General features: G+C 42.8%; 1 protein-coding gene across 6 annotated transcripts in view; it reads right to left on the minus strand.

Annotated features, from left to right (window-relative positions):
- The window catches only part of CSAD (cysteine sulfinic acid decarboxylase), a 40,448-nt gene that overhangs the window by 3,523 nt on the left and 12,561 nt on the right, over window positions 1–24,364 (minus strand). For 3 of the 6 annotated variants that reach the window (XM_072654797.1, XM_072654796.1, XM_072654798.1), the window contains exons 2-14: window positions 8,694–8,834; window positions 8,058–8,184; window positions 7,865–7,955; window positions 7,205–7,311; window positions 6,767–6,882; window positions 5,873–5,952; window positions 5,098–5,152; window positions 4,405–4,521; window positions 4,230–4,294; window positions 3,366–3,447; window positions 2,545–2,744; window positions 1,615–1,666; window positions 1,414–1,503 (exon numbers count right to left, since the gene is read on the minus strand). In XM_072654797.1, coding sequence (XP_072510898.1) covers window positions 1,414–1,503; window positions 1,615–1,666; window positions 2,545–2,744; window positions 3,366–3,447; window positions 4,230–4,294; window positions 4,405–4,521; window positions 5,098–5,152; window positions 5,873–5,952; window positions 6,767–6,882; window positions 7,205–7,311; window positions 7,865–7,955; window positions 8,058–8,184; window positions 8,694–8,816 — 1,305 coding nt within the window. In that variant the 5' untranslated portion in view covers window positions 8,817–8,834. Of the gene's footprint in view, window positions 1–1,413; window positions 1,504–1,614; window positions 1,667–2,544; window positions 2,745–3,365; window positions 3,448–4,229; window positions 4,295–4,404; window positions 4,522–5,097; window positions 5,153–5,872; window positions 5,953–6,766; window positions 6,883–7,204; window positions 7,312–7,864; window positions 7,956–8,057; window positions 8,185–8,693; window positions 8,835–9,064; window positions 9,142–10,503; window positions 11,162–24,364 lie in introns of those variants that run through there. The other 3 variants (XM_072654794.1, XM_072654793.1, XM_072654795.1) reach the window with 3 other exon arrangements.

Below are 24,364 nucleotides of genomic sequence, written 5' to 3' on the forward strand. Positions count from 1 at the left end.
GCGCCAATAAACTTGGATAGGAAAAAAATGACATCTTCATTTTCACTAACCTCTAATTTGAGACTTAGCCCTTCCTTCAATTATGAATAAACCATCATTCTGAGAAGGGGCCCAGAGGCTTCTCCATACCCCACTAGAAAACAGTCTATGCCCCCAAAAGGTTAACAGCTCCTAGAAGAAGACTGTATGATATAATGGAAAGAACACAGAATTTGGTGTCAAAAGGCCTGGGTTCAAATCTTGGCACTACTCCTTATGATTTGACCTTGGGCATTTTTTACTTCATCCCTCTGACCTTGGACTGTCTACCTGCAAAATACAGGAGTTGGATGGATCTTTAAGGTCCTTTCTAACTCTATAGTTATAGTAATAATCTATTACCTCTTTTCAAATTAACCGCTCAGTTCTACAACTTTTAGTTAAAACAAATACTACTAACAAATACCCCTCTGTGCTTTTTTCCTCATTTGTCAAATGAGGGGGCTGCATGAAATGATGTCTAAACTCTCCCAGCTCTACCATTCTATGACTCTCTAACAAATCTCTTACTTTACACAACTACCACATTTAAGAATTTTAAACTACATTTGATCCTCACAGCACCTCTATGAGGTAGACAGGTCTGGTTTTCTCATATTCCTTTTATAGATAAGGAAACTGTGGTTTGGAGAAGTTCAATGAGTTTTTTGTGGTACTTGGTCATCAAAGGATCCCCGATTGAGGGTCAAAAGAGCTGCATCCCAGCTACACTATTTATTACCTAATAGGATCTTGGGAAATCAATGAATATCTCTGGGCCTTAGCTTCTTCATCCGTAAACTGAGGTTAGATTAGAGGATCTCTTTGGCCTCTTCAAGCTCTAAATCCTAGGAAGCTGGGATTTGGCCAGAGTCTAGTGGCCAGTAGGAAGCTATTACCCAAACCTAGGTCTCCTTCCTTTTAGGCACAGTTAGCCAAAGTCTGACCCTCATCTCAGTCTTCTTGTTTTTTGGGTGGATAATCTCCCTGCTGCTCCACCTGACCCCACCCAACTCAAACTAGAAGCTTCCCCACTAAAAGGACCGGGTATCCTTTCTGTCCTTAGTGTAAAAGGTATATTATAGCCCACTGCACATGTTGGGCTTGGCTCAGGAGAAGTTGATACACTTCTATTCACTCTTTTATCTTCTTGTATTCCAGAAACAAGCCTTGTTTTACTCTCTTTTCTGCTTTCCCCAAATAAAAGTCCAGGGAAACAATGAATAGGGGGCACTGGGCTCTCTCTTAAAGTCCCAACCCTACCCAACGATCAAATGCGAAGCAGAGACAATGTGTTACATATTTCTGACCACCAGGTAGCAGAAGTGAGCCGCCTAAACTTTTCCCCCAGCTCTAGGCCTAGAGGAATGATCACCACCACCAGTGTTTACTTACCTTAGCCAGCTTCTTGCAGTAATCAGCACTGTCTTGCTGTCCACGAAGGCTGGGGGGCACGTACCAGAAACATACATTTACAAACTCTGGCTGGGAGGGAACAAATGCAAAGTACAGATCACTGAAATGAGTAGACATGGGGGAAGCCGATGTCCATCTCCCAAAGGGAAAGGAGTGAGTACAAAAGAAGAGCGGTTATACCTCCATGACCAGCTCAAAGCCCTTCCGCATCTTCATCTTCTCTACAAGGTACCTACAAAAGAGCAGGTGCCACAGTGGATGAGGAGAAGGAGGGAGAAGGGGCAGAATAAACTGTGGCATGTGATAGACTCTAATTGCACCATGGGAAATGACTATGAGGAGGTCAGAGAATTCTGAGAAAAGAAAGCAGTATCAGGAGAACAATGTACACGGTGACTATAATAAAGTGAATGAAAAGACACTGAAAAACATCCAAGATTACAACATAATGGTCAGTTCTGATTCCAGTAGATTTATGATGAAAAATAACTATCATGGGCTCAGAAAACTGAATGTGTAAAGTCTGCTGATTTGCATGTTTGGGGGTTGGGTTATTGGGAAATACTTATGGTATGAAAAACAAAAAAGTATCAGTGATACTTGAAGTAATTAAATTTGTATGATTAGAGGCAACTAGGCACAGTGAAGAGACTTGGATTCAGTCTCCCATCTGAGAGATACTGTATGAACCAAGGCAAGTCACCCAAACTTTCATTCTTCTAGACAGCTCTCTTGGGCCATAAGTTGCAGAGAAGGTGCCAAACTGCACTGGTAAAGGGAGTTTCTGACACCAATGAAATCGCAGGTGCAGACTGTAGCCTGAAATTAAGTAACATGTGAATAGAAAAAGAGGGAAGGATGGAGTCATGTAAAGACAGGTGAAAAAGGGAAAAAAGATAGCAAAAGGTCAAAGAAAGAGAGCCAAAAACAAACACAGAATGAAATGGAAAAGGGGAGAGGGAAATAGAAGAAAGAGGTAAGGAAGAAAAAAGAAACGTAAGGACATGGAGCACATAGTCGGGTACAGAGGCAGAGACAAAGAGACAACTCAGTAAACAGGGAGACTCAGAGAGACATTCTAAGGGGCTTAAGCCTCAGGGGCTCCCATACCGGGTAAGGGTGAAAGCCCAGTCCACACGCTGCTCCAGCCCTGATCCGCCAAGAGCCTTCCACATGAGCCACAGCTTCAGGCAGTCTACACGACGGCCACACTGGATTGCTTTGTCTCCTGTGTCCAGAGACACATCGTAGAACTTGTCTTGCTGAAACAAGTAGGTGGCCTGGGCTCCGTGACATTGCTTCAGCAAGTTCTACAGGGGAGAAAACCCTAAGAAAGTCCCCCAATACTCATCACCTCCAGTTCCTTCTGCCTGGTTTGGGAAAGGACCAAGCAGGTCATCCCATCTGCCCATTCCCCTCGTTGTCACCAGAATCACAGAACCTCAGAGCTGGAACCAACTTTCAAGACCATCTATCTAATCTGACCACCTCAGAGGCTAAACCTTGACCTGGAGAGGTGATACATGAAACCTAGAGGAGACAATTTAATACTGCAGAACAAGCACTGGACCTGGAGTCAGAGGACCGGTGTTGGAATCCTGCCCCTTGGTATTTATATGACCCTGGTCAAGTCACTTAATTTCTTAGCTTCACTTTCTTCATCTTTCAGGTGACTTCTAAGATCCTCTATAGCTTTAGATCTAGGATTCTGAGTTTTCTCCCAGTCTTGAGTTCTTCCCGGCTCTAACCACGAGCTCCCCTGTTATAATTCCAGACTTGAACTTCTCTCTTTTACATAAAATCAGGAGAATGGGGAATGGAGAGAGTGAGGGGCAGTTAAAGGTATCCAGTCAAGAGAGAAGGAAAAAGATGGGGAATGCTCTGATGATGCAGGGAAAGAGAGTACACGAGAGGGTCCAGGAAGAACCCACCGAGGTGTCCCGAAGGAGGAAAGCTGAGCACTGCAGTCCAGCCGCAAGCAGTTTGTGGGGATTCCAGGATACTGAGTCAGCCCTGTGGAGAAAGTAAAAGCAGGGTCATCCTGTCTCTCCCACAGCAGCCCAGTCAAACTGCCCCTCACCCATGCCAGCCCAATTATCTCCCCCTCTTCAAGATTTCTAGGGGCTCCCTTGCTCCCTAACCTTGCCCCTACGCCACCAGTCAGGAAGGACTCCCTTCTATCTATCTCCTACCTCGGACCCTCCAATCATTCCTTTCTCCAACACCTGACACTGACTCCCTCCTTTTAGCACGTCCTTAGTCAGTCCTCCTTCCTTGTTCTCAACTCAGAATGTGAAGAGTATAATTCAGATTTTCTCCTAGTCCCTCAGCTGCTTCTTCTACAGTCTACATGGAGTAATTCTAAATCTTTTCCCTTTTCCTTCAACTTCTCCCAAGGTCTTTAATGAACTGGTGGATCCACTTCCGCCTCTATAGCAGAACCCAGGAAAGAGAAGAGAAAAAGGAAATCAAGGGGAAAAAAAGAGCAGAAACAGATACAAAGGGAGATAGAAATGGAAATGATGAAGGAGAAACAAGAAGACAGAACAGAGGACAAAGACAGGAGAAAGAGAAAATCTGAGACAAAGATAAATGTACACACATACATACATATACACACTGGGAAACCATAAAGGGGGCCCAAGACAAGAAGAGATGGGCTCTCTCATCCATCAGCAACCCAGCTTCCTCTAGACAGGAGTCCCATCAGGCATTATGCCGCCAGTACTGGAGAGTTACCTGTGCCTAGAGACACACACACACACACACACACACACACACACAAACACACACACCTCTGAATGCCGTCCAGCAGGTGTCGGTGTGTCTGAGAGAGCAGAACGCTCCCACCCCAGGCTGCCTGTTGGAAGAGGGAGTAACAGTAGGGGTACAAGCCTCCTCCTCTGAAGTCCCCTTACTCCCCCCAACCCACCCACCTGGCCCTGCCCCAGGAGAAGACGAGGCACTCACATCCACATGCAGCCACAGCCCATGTTTCTGGCACACATCGGCAATGGCTGCCAGGGGGTCAAAGGCCCCCAGCACCGTGGTGCCCGAGGTGACACTGACAAGGAGTGGCACAGCACCCTGTGGGTTAGGAGAGGCAAGGATAGCATTGGAAAATTCAAAGATTTCCCCTCACATCAACACAGATGATCTGACTCCCCCTAAAACATCTCTGCAGTCTTCCTAGCCCAGCTCACTCCTCCATTTCCACCATCTGCTATGCATAGCATCACAGTTCTATAATCACAGTCACAGACCTAGAAAGAACCTGAGAGTTCATGCAGTTTGTTCCTCTTAATTTAGGAACGAGGGCATTAAAGCCCAGAAAGATCAGGTGAGTTGTCAAAGACAGAACCAGCTGGACTCTCAAGTCTCTCTCTCCAGATGCTTCTTTATCCCAGTCTCTCTGGTTTGTACTATACACACTCCCCAGTCTCTCCTCCCAGCATAGAAGCTCCCTGAGAGGGGGATCAGAGTCCTCTTTCCTCCCCCTGTGGGTTCTACCCCCTTTCCACAATCCAGGACCACCCTAAGCTCTGCACACAGGTGAGCAGGTAGATGAAAAGCACCAGAGCAAGCCAACACAGTGGAAGAGACAGAAATGAAGGGCCTTGTACAGGCTGCTTCCCGTACCCCAGTCCAGCCCCCCTTATTTACCTCAGCCTCAGCTTGATTGATTTGTTTTTCCAAGTCCTGTGGGATCATCTTTCCCCTAGAAAGGGAAGCCAAGGGGACAGAAGCTCTGAATCCCAGCATCAGGAGGGAATTCAGAGACAACAAGGGGCAGCACATACCTGAGCAACTCCCCTTCTCCCCAGCCACCCTAACAAATCGTTCATCCTGAGGGGACCCCCACTGCTCCCTCTCCCAGGGTCCCTTCCACTGCCAGACTGCTTAATTATCAGCAAGATTTCATTTCAACAAGCCACAAACTGTTTCCCTGCAACTTTTAGCCACTATTATTATTCTACCCTTTGGGGCTAAGTAGACTAAGGAGACTTGAAGCAATGTCATTTCTAAAAAGTGAACACAAATTACTCTAAATGTGTCCCAACCAGGGCACAGACATGGTGGGGAACACAAGGATGGAAGTGTTCAGAAGCTCTAATCCTGGCCTTTTCTATTGAAGGGAGGGCAACAGGACCACGGATCTAGAGCCAGAAGGTAGAATGAGGCCGTCCTTATTTCTGGCCCCAGGAGGCCAGAGGGCTTGTCCAAAGTCACACAGGAAGCTGTGTCAGAGGGGATCTGAACCTAGTTCTTCTGACTCTGGAGCCTAGCACTCTTTGGGAAGAGAGGACTAGACAGAAGCATCCACACAAAGGGAAGAGAGGAATGTCCTACTTGAGTGAGGTAGACTAGGCCTGAGAGCAGTAAACAAAAGACATGTCAGTCCTGGGTCTGGGGCCTCACAAACAGAAGCGACATTCACCTTTCATCAGCCTTGACCAGTCGGATGCTGTCTGTGCCCATGCCCAAGAATGCAGCTCCTTTCTGAATAGAGTAGTGACTCTGTGGAAGGAGAGAGACAGAAAAAGACAGAATACAAGGTACGGGATTAGGAAGGGGAGAAGACAACAGTAGAAGCTGGGCCCAGCAGCCGTGACAGCTCACTCTGCTGCTGCAGTTTGGGTAGCATTTGCTCTTAAGAATTAAAGGTGAAAATCTATCTTACACTACAGGAAAGTAGGAGAGTAGGGGATAAGCAGGGTGGGGTGGATGATGGAAGGGAGGGTAAATGGGAGGAGGAAGCAATTAGAAGTAAATACTCTTGGGGAGGGACAAGGTCAAAAGAGAGAAGAGAAGTAAGGGGGGCAGGATAGGATGGAGGGAAATATAGCTAGTCTTACACAACATGACTATTTTGGAAATCATTTGCAAAACTCCATATATATAGCCTATATTGAATCTCAGTGGGGATCGGTGGGGAAGGAGGAAGGAAGAGAAGTTCGAACTCAAAGTTTTAGGAACAAATGTTGAGAATTGTTTTTGCATACAACTGGGAAATAAAAAATACAGATAATGGGGTATAGAAAGTTATCTTGCCCTGCAGGACAAGAGAGAAGATGGGGATAAGGGAAGGGAGGGGTGTTAGAAGGGAGGGCACATTGGTGCAAGGGGCAATCAGAATGCAAGGCATTTTGGGATGGGGGGAAGGGAGAGATGGAGAGAAAATTTGGAACTCAAAATTTTGTGGAAATGAATGTTGGAAACAAAAAAAATAAATTAAAAAAAAAAGAATTAAAGGTGAGTATGGAAGATCTGAGGACCTTTGGCTAAGCTGAGAGGAAAGCAGGGATGGGAACCTCAAAATGAAGCCTCACACCTCCTGTGATGTGAAGATGGCCAAGGGTGGCAGAGCCCGAAGTCCCCTTTGTTTGCAGTCAGGATACCGCCGGTAACGTGCCAAGTTCAGCGCATACATGTTGGAGATGGAGCCACCTGTCATGGGGAGCATTGGGGATGGATGGTGATGAAAGGGAGAACAGAGCCCTCACCAAGTCTCCTGCTGCCTTTTCTCCCACCTCCCACAGGAGAGAGCCCCAGGATGGCAGATACCCTGCAGGGAACCCTGATCCTGAGGTAGCTTTGAAAGACAAGGGTTAAAAAGAAATGCTGCATCCTCCCTTTACTTGACCTTGGACCCACTGGGAGGGAATACAAGGCAGACATCCAGCGTTCTGTGAGCTCATCTGGTATCTGGGTACGTGCCGGGTCATCAGAGAGAAGAAAGCAATACCCCCTTCCCTTCCCAGGGCCATACCCGGGCAGAAGACCCCGTCCCCGCTGCTCCAGCCCACCAGGGCCCGGAGTTTCTTCAGCACCTCTTCCTCCATGAGAACAAACACTGGAGCAATTTCATAAGTGTACCTGGAGGGAGGAGGGACAGTGAGCAAAGAGAGCAAGGATGCTGCCCACTCATCTCTTTAGGAAAGGAAGGAGATCATGACAGAAGCCTTGACAACGAGACAGGAAATACGACATCCAAAAGGGCAGGGATTGGGGCTCAAGGAGTCAAACCCCAGGCTCCAAGGGCTCAAATTGGATGGGGCCTTAGACACCATCAAGTCCAACCCCCTCATTCTACAGATGAGGGAACCACAGAAAGGTACTCAGGTGACAAGCCCAGGGCCAGCCCAAGACCAAGGATCTGAAGCAGGATTGGAATTCAGAGTCTCCTCATCCAGGTGCAGTACCGTCCAAGAGGATGGAGGAACAGAAGCCAGAGAGACATCAGAGGATAGCAAAGGAAAGAAAGGGGCCCGTGGGTGACAGGAGAGAGGGAAGGGAGAACAGGAGGGTCAGAAAGAAAGGTTTCATCAGGGAGTCTATGGAAGCGTGGAAGAGGAAGAAGAGGCCGTCCTCCCATCCTCTCAGGCTCTTTCCCTGCTCCTTTCCTAAGTGTGGGCAGAGGGACACTCACTGACTAGTGTTAAGGGTCTCTGTGATGATCCGACCAGCCAGAGCATGAGGGTCCAGCCCTGAGAAGAGCTGATTGAAGAACCGAGGATGACCTGGAGTGGAAGAGAGCAGGGAAGCCAGGACTGAGCTGGGGTCACAAGCCTAGCCTTTACTGGGCTCAGCCCATCCTTCCACACCCTAAGTCCCAGACCCACAGGTCTTCACGCTATACTGGATGATGGTCCGGCACCGGTCAAGGATCTGTTCCTGCTTCTCTCCATGACTCCGTAACTCCAAATCGAGCAGCTTCTTCAGTTCCTCTGGCTCCTTCCACTCACAGACCTAGGCAAGGAAAGTTGGCGGTGGATGTGAGGACAGTTAACCAAAAACAAGGAGTATTTGCTTTGTATAAAGCTCAGAAATAAGTACCATGAAAGAACTCCAAAGAACTCCAAACCCTAGGGGTTTAACACATTAACATATACAGGAAAAAGTCACACACACTTACAAAAACAATACTGCAGATGAACAAGGTAAAAATTTAACTGGTAAGAGGTTGCAGAGCAAGAAAGCTGTCAGAAGGGAAAGTTAAAGTCCTTTGGAAACAAGAATAAGTATGATCTGACAGAGTTGAAAAAGAAGCACTATACTTTTTTTTTCCCTTTTAAAAAATGTTTTTATTTTACTTTTTTCTCAATTACATGTAAAAACAATTAACATTCATTTTTATAATTTTTGAGTTCCAAACTCCCCGACTCTCTTCTCTCCTTGAGAAAGCAAGCACAAGATTATACATGTGCAGTCAAATCAAACATATTTACAAGCAATATACTTTATGAAGGAGAACCCACCTTCTGAGAGGCATCAGTTCCTTTTCTTACAGCCTCATCCATAACAATGCCAAAGACATCTTGAAGTAGGGCTTCACCAGCAGGTAGATCCCAATCAGGGGAGAGATGGTTCAATTCAGCCATTTGAAAATCTGCTGAGGTCTGCAAGTAAGAGATGACAACTCACCTGGATTGGGAGCCTCAATGGACCCCAGCTAGCTGAACCTCCCTCAGCTTCAAGCCAGCAATGGAAAACCCAAAAGAGGCAGGAAAAGAGAGTTCCAAAGAGTATCTGGGAATAGCTAGACTTTTTTAAAAAAGGGGGGGGGGGGAATATAAAGAGGAAGAACAGCTGTAAATTCCAAATGGATTTAGGAGAAAGATAACCCTACCCTCCCAACCAACTGTTGGTTCAACATTCACCAGAGTTGGAGAATGAGAAGAAATCTGAGTGTCTCCAATACTTATTTGGAGTAACTGGGTTGAGACACTGGGCAGCAGAAGTTAGATGGAGGGAAACTAGAGGAATAAGAAAGTCATGTGGTTGTAACATCATCTCTGATGACCACCGGGCCAAACAGAATTTAGTAGTCTGAAAAGGGGGAGGTGGAGGAGGTTGGAGGAGGCTAGAGAACGATGGCAGGGTGAGAGATAAGTCTCTTAGAATAAACATTAGCCCAAAAGCTATGATGTGAAAAGGAGAAGAGCAGGGTCCAAGTTAAAGGCTTATGTATGAGCTGTTTGCTATGGGGGTAGAAGGGACGGAAGAGGGACAGGGAAAGAAAGATTCACACTTTGAATCAAAACTTCCCCATACATGCATGGTGCCCAGAAGGAGCGTTGCGAAGACACCATGGGCAAAGCAAAGACAGTCGTGCTGGAGTGTTGGTTTCCCAGGTCACGGGTGTTTCCTACACATGTACCTCTCTACTAGTGTACTCTGTGTACACTAATGCTGTGTAGATTCCATCCCGTTTATGTAAGAGATGTTTTGTTGCTACTGTCCTTGCTATTTTAGTAAGTGCCTTTGCCTTGAGAACACTGTGTCCTCTGACTAACTACTAAATAATTCAATCAACTAGCCTTTCTCAGACCTGTATCATTAGCCAGATATCGTGCTAGGCATTGAGATACAAACACAAAAACAAAACAATACTTCCCCCAAGGAGCTTACATTCTATAGAGAAACAACATAGACATAAACATGCATATACAAACTAAACATCAAGTAATTTTTAGATGGAGGGAACTAGGAACTGAGTAGATCAGGAAAGGTTTAGGTGCTTGAGTTGTGTGTGTTCATCTTTTGTTGCCAAAGAAGACCATGCCATCAGAGGAATGATGACATGACTTGCACTTGACTTTGTTTTGAGGGAGGGAGGGCTGTGCAGGTCAGCAGCCTCACTTCTCCTCCAGAGTCATCTAAATCCAGTGACTAGATAGATATTCATCAGGATGACTGGAGATGACCCAAGATGAGGCAGTTGGGGTTAAGTGACTTGCCCAAGGTCACACAGCTAGTGAGTGTCAAGAGTCTGAGGTGAGATTTGAACTCAGGTCCTCCTGACTCCTCTACTGGCACTCTATCCACTGTACCAACTAGCTGCCCCAGGTGCTTGAATTAAGCCTTAAAGGAAATAGATACAGGTAAGAAAGGAAACTATTACAGGAACTGGGAGGAAAGGGGGCACAGTAATTCAGTTTAAAGGAAGAGAAATGGGAAATAAAGTATTGTACATGGGGGGCGGAGCCAAGATGGTGGAGTAGAAAGACACACATACACATAGCTCCGAACCCACAACCCATAGAACATCTGTATAAAGTAACTCACGGCGAATTCTGGAGCAGTGAGGCCACAGAACAGTGGAGCGAAGGAGATTTCTGTTCCAGAGGGACCTGCAAACCTCTCGCAAAAGGTCCGTCGTGCTGTGGACACGGAGCCCAGCCCAGCCCTGCTGCGGCCGCGGCACCGAGAGGAACAGATCCGAGCAGGCTTCAGGGACGGAATCTCCAGCGGCCGCGTGGGTCCCTCCACCCACAGGTGACGGGGGTCAGTGAGAGGGTCTTTTTGGGTGGCTGACAGGGGAGTGGGGTGTCCCTGTGGCTCGGGCCCCCTCGGGAGGCAGAAGCTGAGGCAGTGGCAGACCAGGGCTCCCCAAGCAGGCAGGAGCCTGGATCCATTGTTGAAGGTCTGTGCATAAACCCCCTGAGGGAACTGAGCCTGAGAGGCGGCCCTGCCCCCACCTGAGCACCTGAACTTAATCTCACACTGAATAGCAGCCCTGCCCCTGCCAAAGCCCCGAGGCTGGGGAACAGCATTTGAATCTCAGACCCCAAGCGCTGGCTGGGAGGATCAGGAGGTGAGGTGGGTGTGAGGAGAATATTCAGAGGTCAAGTCACTGGCTGGGAAAATGCCCAGAAAAGGGAAAAGAAATAAGACTATAGAAGGTTACTTTCTTGGTGAACAGGCATTTCCTCCCTTCCTTTCTGATGAGGAAGAACAATGCTTACCATCAGGGAAAGACACAGAAGTCAAGGCTTCTGTGTCCCAGCCCACCCAATGGGCTCAGGCCATGGAAGAGCTCAAAAAGAATTTTGAAAATCAAGTTAGAGAGGTGGAGGAAAAGCTGGGAAGAGAAATGAGAGGCATGAAGTCAAAGCATGAACAGCAGGTCAGCACCCTGCTAAAGGAGACCCAAAAAAAATGTTGAAGAAAATAACACCTTGAAAAATAGGCTAACTCAATTGGCAAAAGAGGTTCAAAAAGCCAATGAGGAGAAGAATGCTTTAAAAAGCAGAATTAGCCAAATGGAAAAGGAGGTTCAAAAGCTCACTGAAGAAAATAGTTCTTTCAAAATTAGAATGGAACAGATGGAGGCTAATGACTTTATGAGAAACCAAGAAATCACAAAACAAAACCAAAAGAATGAAAAAATGGAAGATCATGTGAAATATCTCATTGGAAAAACAACTGACCTGGAAAATAGATCCAGGAGAGACAACTTAAAAATTCTGGGACTACCTGAAAGCCATGATCCAAAAAAGAGCCTAGACATCATCTTTCATGAAATTATCAAGGAAAACTGCCCTGAGATTCTAGAACCAGAGGGCAAAATAAATATTCAAGGAATCCACAGAACACCACCTGAAAGAGATCCAAAAAGAGAAACTCCTAGGAACATTGTGGCCAAATTCCAGAGTTCCCAGGTCAAGGAGAAAATATTGCAAGCAGCTAAAAAGAAACAATTCAAGCATTGTGGAAATACAATCAGGATAACACAAGATCTAGCAGCTTCTACATTAAGGGATTGAAGGGCATGGAATAGGATATTCCAGAAGTCAAAGGAACTAGGACTAAAACCAAGAATCACCTACCCAGAAAAACTGAGTATAATACTTCAGGGGAAAAATTGGTCTTTCAACGAAATACAGGATTTTCAAGCATTCTTGATGAAAAGACCAGAGCTGAAAAGAAAATTTGACTTTCAAACACAAGAATGAAGAGAAGCATGAAAAGGTGAACAGCAAAGAGAAGTCATAAGGGACTTACTAAAGTTGAACTGTTTACATTCCTACATGGAAAGACAATATTTGTAACTCTTGAAACTTTTCAGTATCTGGGTACTGGGTGGGATAACACACACACACATGCACACATGCACACACACATAGAGACAGAGTGCACAGAGTGAATTGAAGAGGATGGGATCATATCTTAAAAAAATGAAATCAAGCAGTGAGAGAGAAATATATTGGGAGGAGAAAGGGAGAAATGGAATGGGGCAAATTATCTCTCATAAAAGAGGCAAGCAAAAGACTTATTAGTGGAGGGATAAAGAGGGGAGGTGAGAGAAAAACATGAAGTTTACTCTCATCACATTCCACTAAAGGAAAGAATAAAATGCACACTCATTTTGGTATGAAAACCTATCTTAACAATACAGGAAAATGGGGGATAAGGGGATAAACAGGGTGGGGGGATGATGGAAGGGAGGGCATGGGGAGGAGGGAGCAATTTGAGGTGGACACTCATGGGGAGGGATAGGATCAAAAGAGAATAGAAGTAATGGGGGACAGGATAGGATGGAGGGAAATATAGTTAGTCTTATATAACACAACTATTTTGGAAGTCATTTGCAAAACTACACAGATTTGGCCTATATTGAATTGCTTGCCTTCCAAAGGGAAGGGGTGGGGAGGGAGGGAGGTAAAGAAGTTGGAACTCAAAGTGTTAGGATCAACTGTCGAGTAATGTTCTTGCCACTAGGAAATAAGAAATACAGGTAAAGGGGTATAGAAAGTTATCTGGCCCTACAGGACAAAAGAGAAGACGGAGACAAGGGCAGAGAGGGATGATAGAAGAGACAGCAGATTGGTCATAGGGGCAATTAGAATGCTTGGTGTTTGGGGGGGGAGGGGATAAAAGGGGAGAAAATTTGGAACCCAAAATTTTGTTAAAATGAATGTTAAAAGTTAAATAAATAAATTTAAAAAATAAAAAAATAAAGTATTGTACATGATGAACAGCAAAAAGACTGTTTGGCTGGATGAGAGTGCAAGAAGAGGAACACTATACAATAAAGTTGGAAACTGGAAATCACTTGCCAAGGAAATTCCTTATCAGGTATGGGTTGGACTAAATGTACTTTTGAGGCCCTTTTCTGAAATGGGGGAATAGGAGGAAAGATGACAAGTAAAAATCATTATCTCTTTAAAAAAAAAAAAGTTTAGTCTATTAAAAGTAAACACACCAGTAGGGGCTCATGAGCTAAAATTTTTTGTAGCAACACCTAGACTTAGCTAGACCTTCTATATCTACTGAGCCAAGCCACACAGGTGAGGCTAGTTTTTCTCCATAAAAACAATTAAACTGGGCTCAGATGCAATCCAGCTCAGACTCTTGTCTAGCTGGGATTGTGTCTGGCCCGCTTGTGAATACAAGCGTCACAAATGCTTAGGCTCCTTAAGAGGCAACCCAATTAGGCGAATCCTTAATAAACTTTGTTTTCTTTGGTTCTAACAAAAAAACAAAAACAAAAAACAATTAAACTGTCATCAATACTTACGTGATCCAATAAATTTAGGCTTGAACCACTGATGTAATTTGTCAGTTGCCTAAGGCAAAGAAAGGAAGGAAGGAAGGAAGGAAGGAAGGAAGGAAGGAAGGAAGGAAGGAAGGAAGGAAGGAAGGAAGGAAGGAAGGAAGGAAGGAAAGGAGAGAGGGAGGAAGGACAGCTACAAACCAAGAACTCTTCAGCCTTGAGAGGCTCTCTGGTTCCATGTGAACCAGCACACCCTCCTGACCTGGTACACTTTCCTATACAGTGATGAGAGTTTCATTAAACTGAATTAATGCTGTATCTTTGCTGAATATCCTGTCCATGCTATTATTGTTAAGTAAACCTTCTTTTGTAAAATGTTAACTGATCAATAACTGTCTCATTTTGTTCCAATCCCAAACCTGAACCATTAGGCTAGTCTGAGATAGTCCTGGCCTAAAACCAGTGCAGGCCCACAATATACCTTGAACCTTTCAGAATAGATTCCAGGGCACTCAGGCCCATGAGAGTTAGACTAACCAACCTCCCCAGAAGGATGCTATATTTACATCTCCTGTAACACAAATAAGTGTCCAACAATTCGACAAGTATTTTTACTCCTACTGTGTGAGTAGGATGCTACCAAAGGCACTGGAGGAGATAGAAAGTTTACATAAGATGACTCCCTGCCCATACAGTACAATAGGAATATATGCCCTACACATAAATTACTATAATACCAAATATATGTATTAATACACAAGAAATGCACCAAAGTGCTACCTGAGAAATTGAGGGAAGGGTTATGCAAATTAGGGGAACCAAAAAGGGTCACGAAGAAGATGCCATTTTAAGTTGGTCTTAAAATGGGCAGAAATTCTACAGGTGAGGGATGATCATTCAAGGCATAGTGAATAGTGTGAACAAAGGGAGAGGTGGTAAAATACTGTACCCTTGTAAATACAGTATGACTAGAAGGGAGTGTATTGAAGGGGAATAGTCTGAGAAAAGGCTGGAGAAGCTGAATGAGGAAGACTTCAGTAACTCCAGAAAGATTTGAACTTCTGACAAGGAGTTTAATCATTACTCAGGAGACAACTGGCAGAGTTTTGAGCATAGGGATAAAAAGTTTGGTTATATGAATAAGAAGCATAATGTAAGAACTCTGATCAATGAAATGACCAACCATGACTTCAGGGTATTTTTTTTTTCTGTATGTGATTCTTTTTTTTAAAGTTTATTTATTTTTAGTTTTCAACTCCCTCCCCCCTCCCTTCCCAAGACAGCCTGCAATCTGATATAGGCTCTACATATACATTCCTATTAAACATATTTTCACATTAGTCATGTTTTATAGAAGAATTATAACAAATGGGAGAAACCATGAGAAAGAAACAAAACAAGAAAACAGTCTGTTTGCACTCTGCATTCCGACTCTACAATTCTTTCTCTGGATGTGGATGGCGTTTTCCAGCATGAGTTTTTTGGAATTGTTTTAGGTCCCTGCATTGCTGAGAAGGGCTAAGTCTGTCAAATCAGTCATTGCACACTATGGTTGTTACTATGTACAATGTTTTCCTGGTTCTGCTTACTTCACTCAGCATTAGTTCATATATCTTTCCAGGTTTTTCTGAAGTTCGCTTATTTGTCATTTCTTATAGCACAACAGTATTCTATTACATTCATATACCACAACTTGTTATCCATTCCCCAATTGATGGGCATCCCCTCAATTTCCAGTTCTTGGCCACCACAAAGAGAGCCCACCACAAATGGGTCCTTTTCACATTTTTATGACCTCTTTAGGATACAGCCCTAGAAGCAGTATTGCTGGGTCAAAGGGTATGCACATTTTTATAGCCCTTTGGGCATAGTTCCTAATTGCCCTCCAGAATGGCTGGATCAGCTCACAGCTCCACCAACAATGAATCAGTGTGCCAACTCTCCCACATCTTTTCCAACATTTATCAGCTTCCTGTTTTGTCACGTTAGCCAAGCTGATAAGTATGATATGGTACCTCAGAGTTGTCTTGATTTTCATCTCTCTAATCAGTAGTGATTTAGTGCATTTTTTCTTATGATTATAGATAGCTCTGATTTCCTCTTCTGAAAACTGCCTGTTCATATCCTTTGGCCATTTATCAATTAGGGAATGACTTGTATTCCTGTAAATTTGACTCAGTTCTCTATATATTTTAGAAATGAGGCCTTTATCAGACACACTAGTTGTAGAAATTCTTTCCCAGTTTTCTGCTTCCCTCCTAATCTTGGTTGCATTGGCTTTGTTTGTACAAAAGCTTTTCAATTTAATGTAATCAAAATTGTCCATTTTGCACTTGATAATGTTCTCTCTCTCTTGCTTGGTCATAAATTCCTCCATTCTCCATAAATCTGACAAATAAACTATTTCCTGCTCCCCTAATTTGTTTATAGTATCATTCTTTATATTTAAATTGTTTACCCATTTGGACTTTATTTTGACGTACAATGTCAGATGTTGGTCTAATGCCCAGTTTCCGCCATATTATTTTCCAGTTTTCCCAGCAGTTTTTCTCAAATAGAGAGTTCTTATCCCAAAAACTGGGGTCCTTGGGTTTATTAAACGGTAGATTGCTATATTCATTGACTACTGTGTCTTATGTACCTAACCTATTCCCTCTATTTCCTAACTAATACCAAGTGGATTTGATGATTGCTGCTTTATAATACAATTTAAGATCTGGTGTGGGTAGGCCACGTTCCCTAGCATTTCTTTTCATTAATTCCCTTAATATTCTGGATGTTTTGTTCTTCCAGATGAATTTTGATATTATTTTTTCTAATTCTATAAAATAATTTCTGGTAGTTAGATTGGTATGGCACTGAATAAGTAAATTAATTTAGGTAGAATTGTCATTTTTATTATATTAGCTCCATTTTTCCAATTATTTAGAACTGACTTTATTTGTGTGAAAAGTGTCTTGTAATTGTGTTCATATAGTCCCTGAGTTTGTTTTGGCAGGTAGACTCACTTTCAGGGCATTTATGATGATGCATACCACTCTCATCCTGAAAGGGAGGTCAAAGACTCAAGATGCAAAATGAGCCACACATTTTTGGACATGGCTAACGTAGGGATTTATTTTGCTTGACAATGTACATTTGTTAAAAAGGATTTTGTTTTCCTATTTTTCCACTGGGGATGGGCTACAAAGAGAAAGAGACAAGGGTTAAAAAGTAACAACAAGAACAAAAACCCCAAGCAAAATGAGAAACAAACAAAAGGAAGACCAGAAGTAATCACAGACAAGCAATCACAAAGCTACATGTTAACTTTATTATATACTTAAATAGAAAAAGCAAACTGTACATAGCAAAAGTTCAGTTTCCTATGCAATCCTCTCCTATTCTATGATATATATGGAAATATTCATTTTATTTGGCACTTTTTAAGTTTAGAACAAAAAGAAATGGAAAAAAGAGGAAGAAGAATGTAAATCTGACAGAGGTAGGAAGGATGGTTCAGAGGAGAAAAGAGAATTGACAAGAAGATCAGTTAAGTGGCTATTAAAATCGTCCAGGTGGGAATGGTCCAGTAGAAAACAAACCCCTTAAAGACAGGACCTGTTTTCTCTATCTTTGTCTTTTTATCTCCAACACCTACGATACTATCTTTCATATAGTAAGATCTCAATAAATACATACTGAATTGAACTATTGGGGAGCGATAAGGGCCTCTCCTAGAGCAGTAGCAGGGGGAATGGAGAAGAAAGCACCAGTAAGAGAAATCTTGGGGAAGTATTTGATAAGTGATTTAATATGACCAAGGCTACACAGGACCAGAAAGGGGAGGAAGGTAGAAGAAGAGGAAGAAAGAGTGAACTCTGGATAATATCCACCTTAGGGGCTCAGAGAGATTGCAGGGAACCCCTGGAGATGACAGAGAGAAGGCCAGCAGAGCGTGATGTCTCAAAAACCAAGGGAGAAGAGGGGGTGCTTCACAGTGTCATATGTCGTAGAAAGACCAAGGAAGATGAGGACCAGAAACAGGACATTTGATGATTAAAAGATGGACTGGGTACCTTTGAAAGAGCAGTTTCAGCAAGAGCAGTGTGAGCAAAGGCCAGGGTGAAGATCAGTGACAGAGTGGGGACTGAGGATGTGTCAACAACTTTTTCAAAAAGTTGATCATAAAGGAGAGGTGCGAGATGGGCTCTAGGAGGCTAGAAGGATGAGGAAATAAGTATTTATATAGCACCTACTATTCCCCCAGGCACTTTTTATAACTATTATCTCATTTGATCCTCACAATAACCCTGGGCAGTAGGTGCTATTATTATCTCAAAGACACCAGGTACTTGGGGATTAGCTGAGAAAGGACCCCAAATAGCTTACATAGCTTTGGTTCTTCCTTCATCTATATCTTCTGTCTCTTATCTGCAATCCAATTTCATTGTTTCTTCCTTTCAGATGTCTCCAGAATCAGTCTTTTCCTTTTAATTCCTTGTCTTGGAATTCATGACCCTTCTTCTGGATTACTTTTAATAGCCTCTTTTTTGCACAACATCATTGACTTGATTCTCTTCTTCCTCCCACTCCCTTTCCACTTTTTACTGGCAGACTAATCTTCATGTGGCACCAGTTCTGTCGGAAACCTTCAGTGGCCCTCAAAATTCATTCATTCTTTCAACAAACATTAAATGTCTGCTAGAAGTGCTGTGTGCTTTGCATTCAGGATCTTCCATAAAGGGACATTTACTGATGGCATATAGCCAGGAGAGTTGTTACAGAATCTTAATCCATAACTGGGAGGTATGGTAGGTGGGTGGGAAATAAACTCTTCCCTTCAATACTGAGGCAAACTGAGATTAAGTGACTTACTTGCCTGGGGTCACACAGCTAGTAAGTGTCTGAGGCCACATCTGAACTCAGGTCTTTCTGCCTCCATACCCAGTGCTCTATCCACTCCGTAATCTAGTTCTCTAGAAAGAAGATGCAAACCTTTTCATAAAGGGTAAATGTAGAAGGAAGGTGGGAGATGTTGCTGAGAAGTTTTGAGGACTAGAAGAAGGTAATTAAGTGAGCTCATTTCAGATGTTAAGTGGACAGTTTGGTGGCACAATGGATAGAGCGCTACCTTTGGGATCAGAAAGAGCTGAATTCAAATCTTTCCTCACAGACTATGAGATCCTATCACTGAACCTCTCCAGCCTCAGTTTCCTCTTGGTAAAATAAAAGCCCCTACTTCTCAAATGATCCTCACATATATATATGAAAATGAATTCATATGAGTATATGAAGGACTTTGTAAACCTTAATGTGTTAGATAATGTTATCTACTAGTGAAGTAGGAAGTAGGAGGCTACGCATCTGCAGTGACTCCCAATTCTTTCTCTTCATTGATTAAGTGCAAAAGTGAGAATCAGAGATGCAAGGAGGCTATCAATATTGATGCCAAAGAAAACAGGTTCACTAAAACATCCTTTAAAATTTATAAAAGAGAAAACAGCACAGAGAATTATAAATACAATTACAAAACATTCTTTATAGGAATAGGGACTTAACCTATGGTTTTCATGTATAGGGAGAAAACAGGAAGAAGTAACCTCTACCAAAGTAGGTTGGCAACTATTCTACAATTTATGGTCTCAGAGAGTTGTCTAGAGCCCTGGGAGGTTAAGTGCACAGAACTAAAGGCAAACAAATAACTGGAAAGAGATTAATTGATCATGTATGGGTTATGTCAATATGAAAAGAAATTATAATACTGACTAAGTTAACTTATCAATTTAGTGCCATACCAATCAAAATACCAAAAATGCATCTGAAGGAACAAAAGTTAAGCATCTCAAGGAAAATAATGGGGAAAAATGTGGGAAGGAAGAGGGCCTAGCAGTATCACTTTAAGTCTGAGGGTGGACTGGGGTGTCTTTGTCTTCTCCCCTACCTCTGAGTAGAAGAAAACCTTATGACCTCAAAATGGTTTAGACTTGTGTTTCCCATTGGATTTGGTAGCAATATCCCCAGAAAAGCAGTGGCTGAACAGTGTCTGCAGTGGGAGATGAAAGACAAATTAGATATACCAAGGAGAGATAGTTTTATTACTGTGATCTCAGAGGAAAGTTACATATAACTCAAAGGGTTCAAGAAACCTGCAAAAGTCTTCATGAAGGTTCCAAAAAGAGGAAAAAAAAAAACAAAACTGGTGAAGCCAAGAGTTTATCCTATAGCCACTTGATCTAAGTCTGAACCCATTCTCCCTAGAGAGCTTGTATGTATTTATAATGTTAATTATGAAAGTTAAAGATCTTCCCTACCTATTAATGGGCCTGCCCATTAAGGGAAGTTTGATTAGGGGAGATTTGTTTTATAGAAAGGCCCATATCTTTTGTTAATTTCAAATGAAGCATTGGTTCTCAAGGGTTGTGATGCCCTCTGGCTCTGAAAAGTGTATATATACTCTGAAGTGACATTTTGTGTTGGGGCTTACTCACTGGAAGTGTTTGTTTGACCAGATAAGACTCTGAGTAGCTGCTAAGGAATCCCTGGCTTTGAAAACTCAGATATTGGTGCTTCTCTCTCTGGTAACTATACATGTATGATCAGACAGATCTGTCTGTTGATCTGTGATGTATGGTCAGACAGTTGGAAGCCCTGTCTGTTGGTCTTTTTGTTTATAATTTCTGCTCATAATTTCTGTTTGTATTTTCCCTAAACTTCAGGGTGTTTTCTCCCCTGATGATATATGTGCTTGATTAAAGTAGACTGTTGATCCCTCTAAAGTTGCTTTCCTTTTAGAAAGGCAGATCTAAGAACCTGTACAGCAGGCCCTCCTGTATATGTCAGGGTCCTTGTTGTTACAGTATTGAAGGGAAGAGTTTATTTCCCACCCACCTACCATACCTCCCAGTTATGGATTAAGATTCTGTAACAACTCTCCTGGCTATATGCCATCAGTAAATGTCCCTTTATGGAAGATCCTGAATGCAAAGCACACAGCACTTCTAGCAGACATTTAATGTTTGTTGAAAGAATGAATGAATTTTGAGGGCCACTGAAGGTTTCCGACAGAACTGGTGCCACATGAAGATTAGTCTGCCAGTAAAAAGTGGAAAGGGAGTGGGAGGAAGAAGAGAATCAAGTCAATGATGTTGTGCAAAAAAGAGGCTATTAAAAGTAATCCAGAAGAAGGGTCATGAATTCCAAGACAAGGAATTAAAAGGAAAAGACTGATTCTGGAGACATCTGAAAGGAAGAAACAATGAAATTGGATTGCAGATAAGAGACAGAAGATATAGATGAAGGAAGAACCAAAGCTATGTAAGCTATTTGGGGTCCTTTCTCAGCTAATCCCCAAGTACCTGGTGTCTTTGACATAGTCATCTATTTGAACCCCCCATTCCCAAATCAGCACTGAAACTTTGTTTACTAAGCCAAACTCAATGACTACAAGTTCAAAACAAGGTTATTTAAGAGAACAGGATAGTGAGCAGTCCTGAATTCTCTAGGTACCTAAATGGCTATAGTCCATTCCCTTAAACATGTCTCTGAGGGGAGGTCTAATCTAACTCCCAAGTAATCTCTCACTCTCCCCAGCCAGAGGGAGGGGGAGATACATCAGTCACTCCATCTGACTCCATATCCTGCTTTTGGGGTGCCCTGTTCCCAGCTCACCCCTCAGTCCTCTCTGGCCTCCAACTACTTTCACTCTTTGCCCACATCCTTTAGTAGCTGCTTTTCCACCCCAAGTAGATTTCAGTCTTCCTTTGCAAAATGGCTTGCTAAAAGCATCTCAGGATGCATGCAAAGACTTCAGAGAGATTATAGTTCTCAAAAGCAAATGTAGCATCCAAATCCTGGGACATATACAAATAACAAATTTTAAAGTTGAATGACTGGGAAAATAATAGCAGTGTTAGTGGAGACAAGGATGTCAACAGGGGAAGCTTATTTGAAGAAGATGAGAAAATCAGCTTGGAAAGTGATCCAAGTAGAGATGTCCTGTAGGCAGAAGACAAGAGCCACAGAGTAAGATGATGAAACTCAAGATATGGATTTGAGAGTTTTAACTACTAGAGGAATGGGAAGGGAGGAAAGCAAGGGGGTAAAATGCTTTGGTAAATACCCACCATTGGGGATGGAAGGAGATAGAAGGTAGAAAAGAATATAGAAAAAAGAGATGTTTAAAAGGTAGGTGGAAAAATTTTAGAAACATAGGGTGTCATGACAATGAGGGGAAATGTATTTCAAGGTCCCAGTGCAAAAAGTTGCAATGTCCAAAGAATGAGAACTAAGAAAAGGCTATTTACTTGACAAAGATATTACTGGAGACCTTCAAGAGTAAAGAGCTTACGAAAGTGATACAGGCAGAAAATATATTGAAGGAATTAAGAAAACAGAGGCAACCACTGTAGACCATTATTGAAAACTTCTATGCCTTGTACATAGGTAAGTGCTAGACAAATGCTACATTAAACTGAATTGAAACTGATCATCGAGAAGACAGCATCTACCTGGCATGTGCCTAGGGGGCTCAAGCTGCTAGCATGACTTAACGTAGTCTGCATTAAGCACAGGAGCAAATCCTTAGAAAAATAATGAAGATTTAGGGCTGGGAACTATGGATCTGTCAGTATTCTTTCCAAAGGAAAGCTAGACTAAGCAAGTCACCATCCTGCATTATGATTATTCCCAATCCATTTCAGTAACAAATTAATCTTCTTTAGGCACAGTTATAATCATGTCACTCCTCTACTTAAAATTATTCAATGGCTCCCTATTGTTTACCAAAGAAGGTACAAATTCCTTAGCCTGTGATTTGGGGAGCCCCTACATTTGGCACCACTTTTTCTTTCATGTCTGCTCCCCACCAAATATTTTATACTCCAGCAAAACTGGACTATTTATCTGTCCCTTTACACATTCTAGGTTATCTCACTTCCAAGCCTTCATTCACACTTTTCCCTAGGTTCTCTCCATTTCCAGTTCAAAGATGTTTTTTTTTGCCTGAAATCTCCCTTGATCTCTGCAGCTGAGAAATATCTTTCCTTCCTGAGACTTAGCATAGAACTTTGTTTCTTCTTCTCTTATAAATAAACATTTATTAAACACCTACTATGTGCAAATATCAACTATACTAAGTATACAATATGAAAGTCCCTACCCTCAGGAAGCTTACCTTCTGCTAGGGGAACAGAACATAGGGAAAACCCAGATAAATATGCTTCCTGGGAAAAGTTGGCTCATTTTTTAGTCTCTGAATATCCCTGGGTCCCAGGGAAATGATTCACAGAGAGAGGCTGACAGAGCAATTTCTGAGATTCTGGCACAGAGAAAGGACTGACCCCTCAACCCTGAGGTCAAAATGGTCCTTTAGCAAAAGGTGCAGGATTCCCACCACAGGGTAAAAGGTTGCTTTCTGAACTTTGTATCCTCTCTTCATCTGTATCTCCATTCATACTTCAACAGAGAAGATGGCCATATCAGTTGTCAAGAGACAAGCACAATTCAAGATGCTGCTGCGGTCAGGCAAGGACCAGGCAAGGACCAGGCCACTAGGGAGTCAGTTCCATAGTAAAACCAACACTGTCCAGGTGAAGAGCTTCAATTCTTATCTATCTTGTTCAAGTGACCCCATTTCAGTCCATCTCCTCCAACAAACTGCCCCCTCTCATCTGCACTCCCACTTTTTTAAAAATACATTTATGATTTATTAATTTTTAACATTCATTGTTTTCCAATTTTGAGTTCTGAATTCTCTCCTTCCCTTTGGTCCCTTCCCCATCCATTGAGAAGGCAAGCAATACTAATTATACATGTCTTTCACTTATTTTCAATCTCTTCCTTTCTACTGATGCATTCTCTACTACCTACAAACGTGCCCATGTCTCTTCCAACATGATAAAAGCTTTTGCTTTATCCTTCCCTCCCCTTCACTATGCCATTTGTAGCTAAAATCCTTGAAAAGGTCCTCTATATTTAGGTGCCTCTACCCTCTCTCTTCTCGCTCTCAACCCTTTAAAATCTGGCTTCCAACCATATCATTCCACTGAAACTGCTCTCTCCAAAGTTACTAATGATCTCTTAGTTGCCAAGTCCAATGGTATTTTCTCAATCTTTATTCTCCTCCATCTCTCTGCATTTTTTGACATTGTGGATCACTCTCTCCTTCCTGATACTCTCTTTTCTCTGGGTTCTGCCCTGGTTCTAATCACTCCTCAGTCTTCTTTGGGGGATCCTCTTCCAGATCACGCCTATTAACTCTAGGTGTCCCACAAAGTTTGGTTCTAGGTCCTCTTCTCTCCTTCCTCCATGCTACTTCACTTGGTGATCTCTTTAGCTCCCATGATTTAATTACTCTCTCTCTGCTGATGATTCTCAAATCTACCTCTCCTGCCCCAAACTCTATGTTGAACTCTAATCTTGCATCTCCAACTGCCTTTCACACTCCTTGAAATGGATGTACAGTAGACATCTGAAACTCAATTATGTCCCCTAAAACCATCCTCACCTCCACCACCCACAACCTAGGAGCCATATTGGACTTTTCACTATCTCTCACCCTCATATCCAAGCTGTTGCCAAGGCCTGTTGATTTCACCTTTGCAACATCTCTTGAACATATGCCCTTCTCTCCCGACACTGCCACCACTCTGGTGCAGACCCTCATCATCT

The sequence above is a fragment of the Notamacropus eugenii genome, chromosome 3, assembly GCF_028372415.1.
Source record: "Notamacropus eugenii isolate mMacEug1 chromosome 3, mMacEug1.pri_v2, whole genome shotgun sequence".
Lineage (NCBI taxonomy): Eukaryota > Metazoa > Chordata > Mammalia > Diprotodontia > Macropodidae > Notamacropus > Notamacropus eugenii.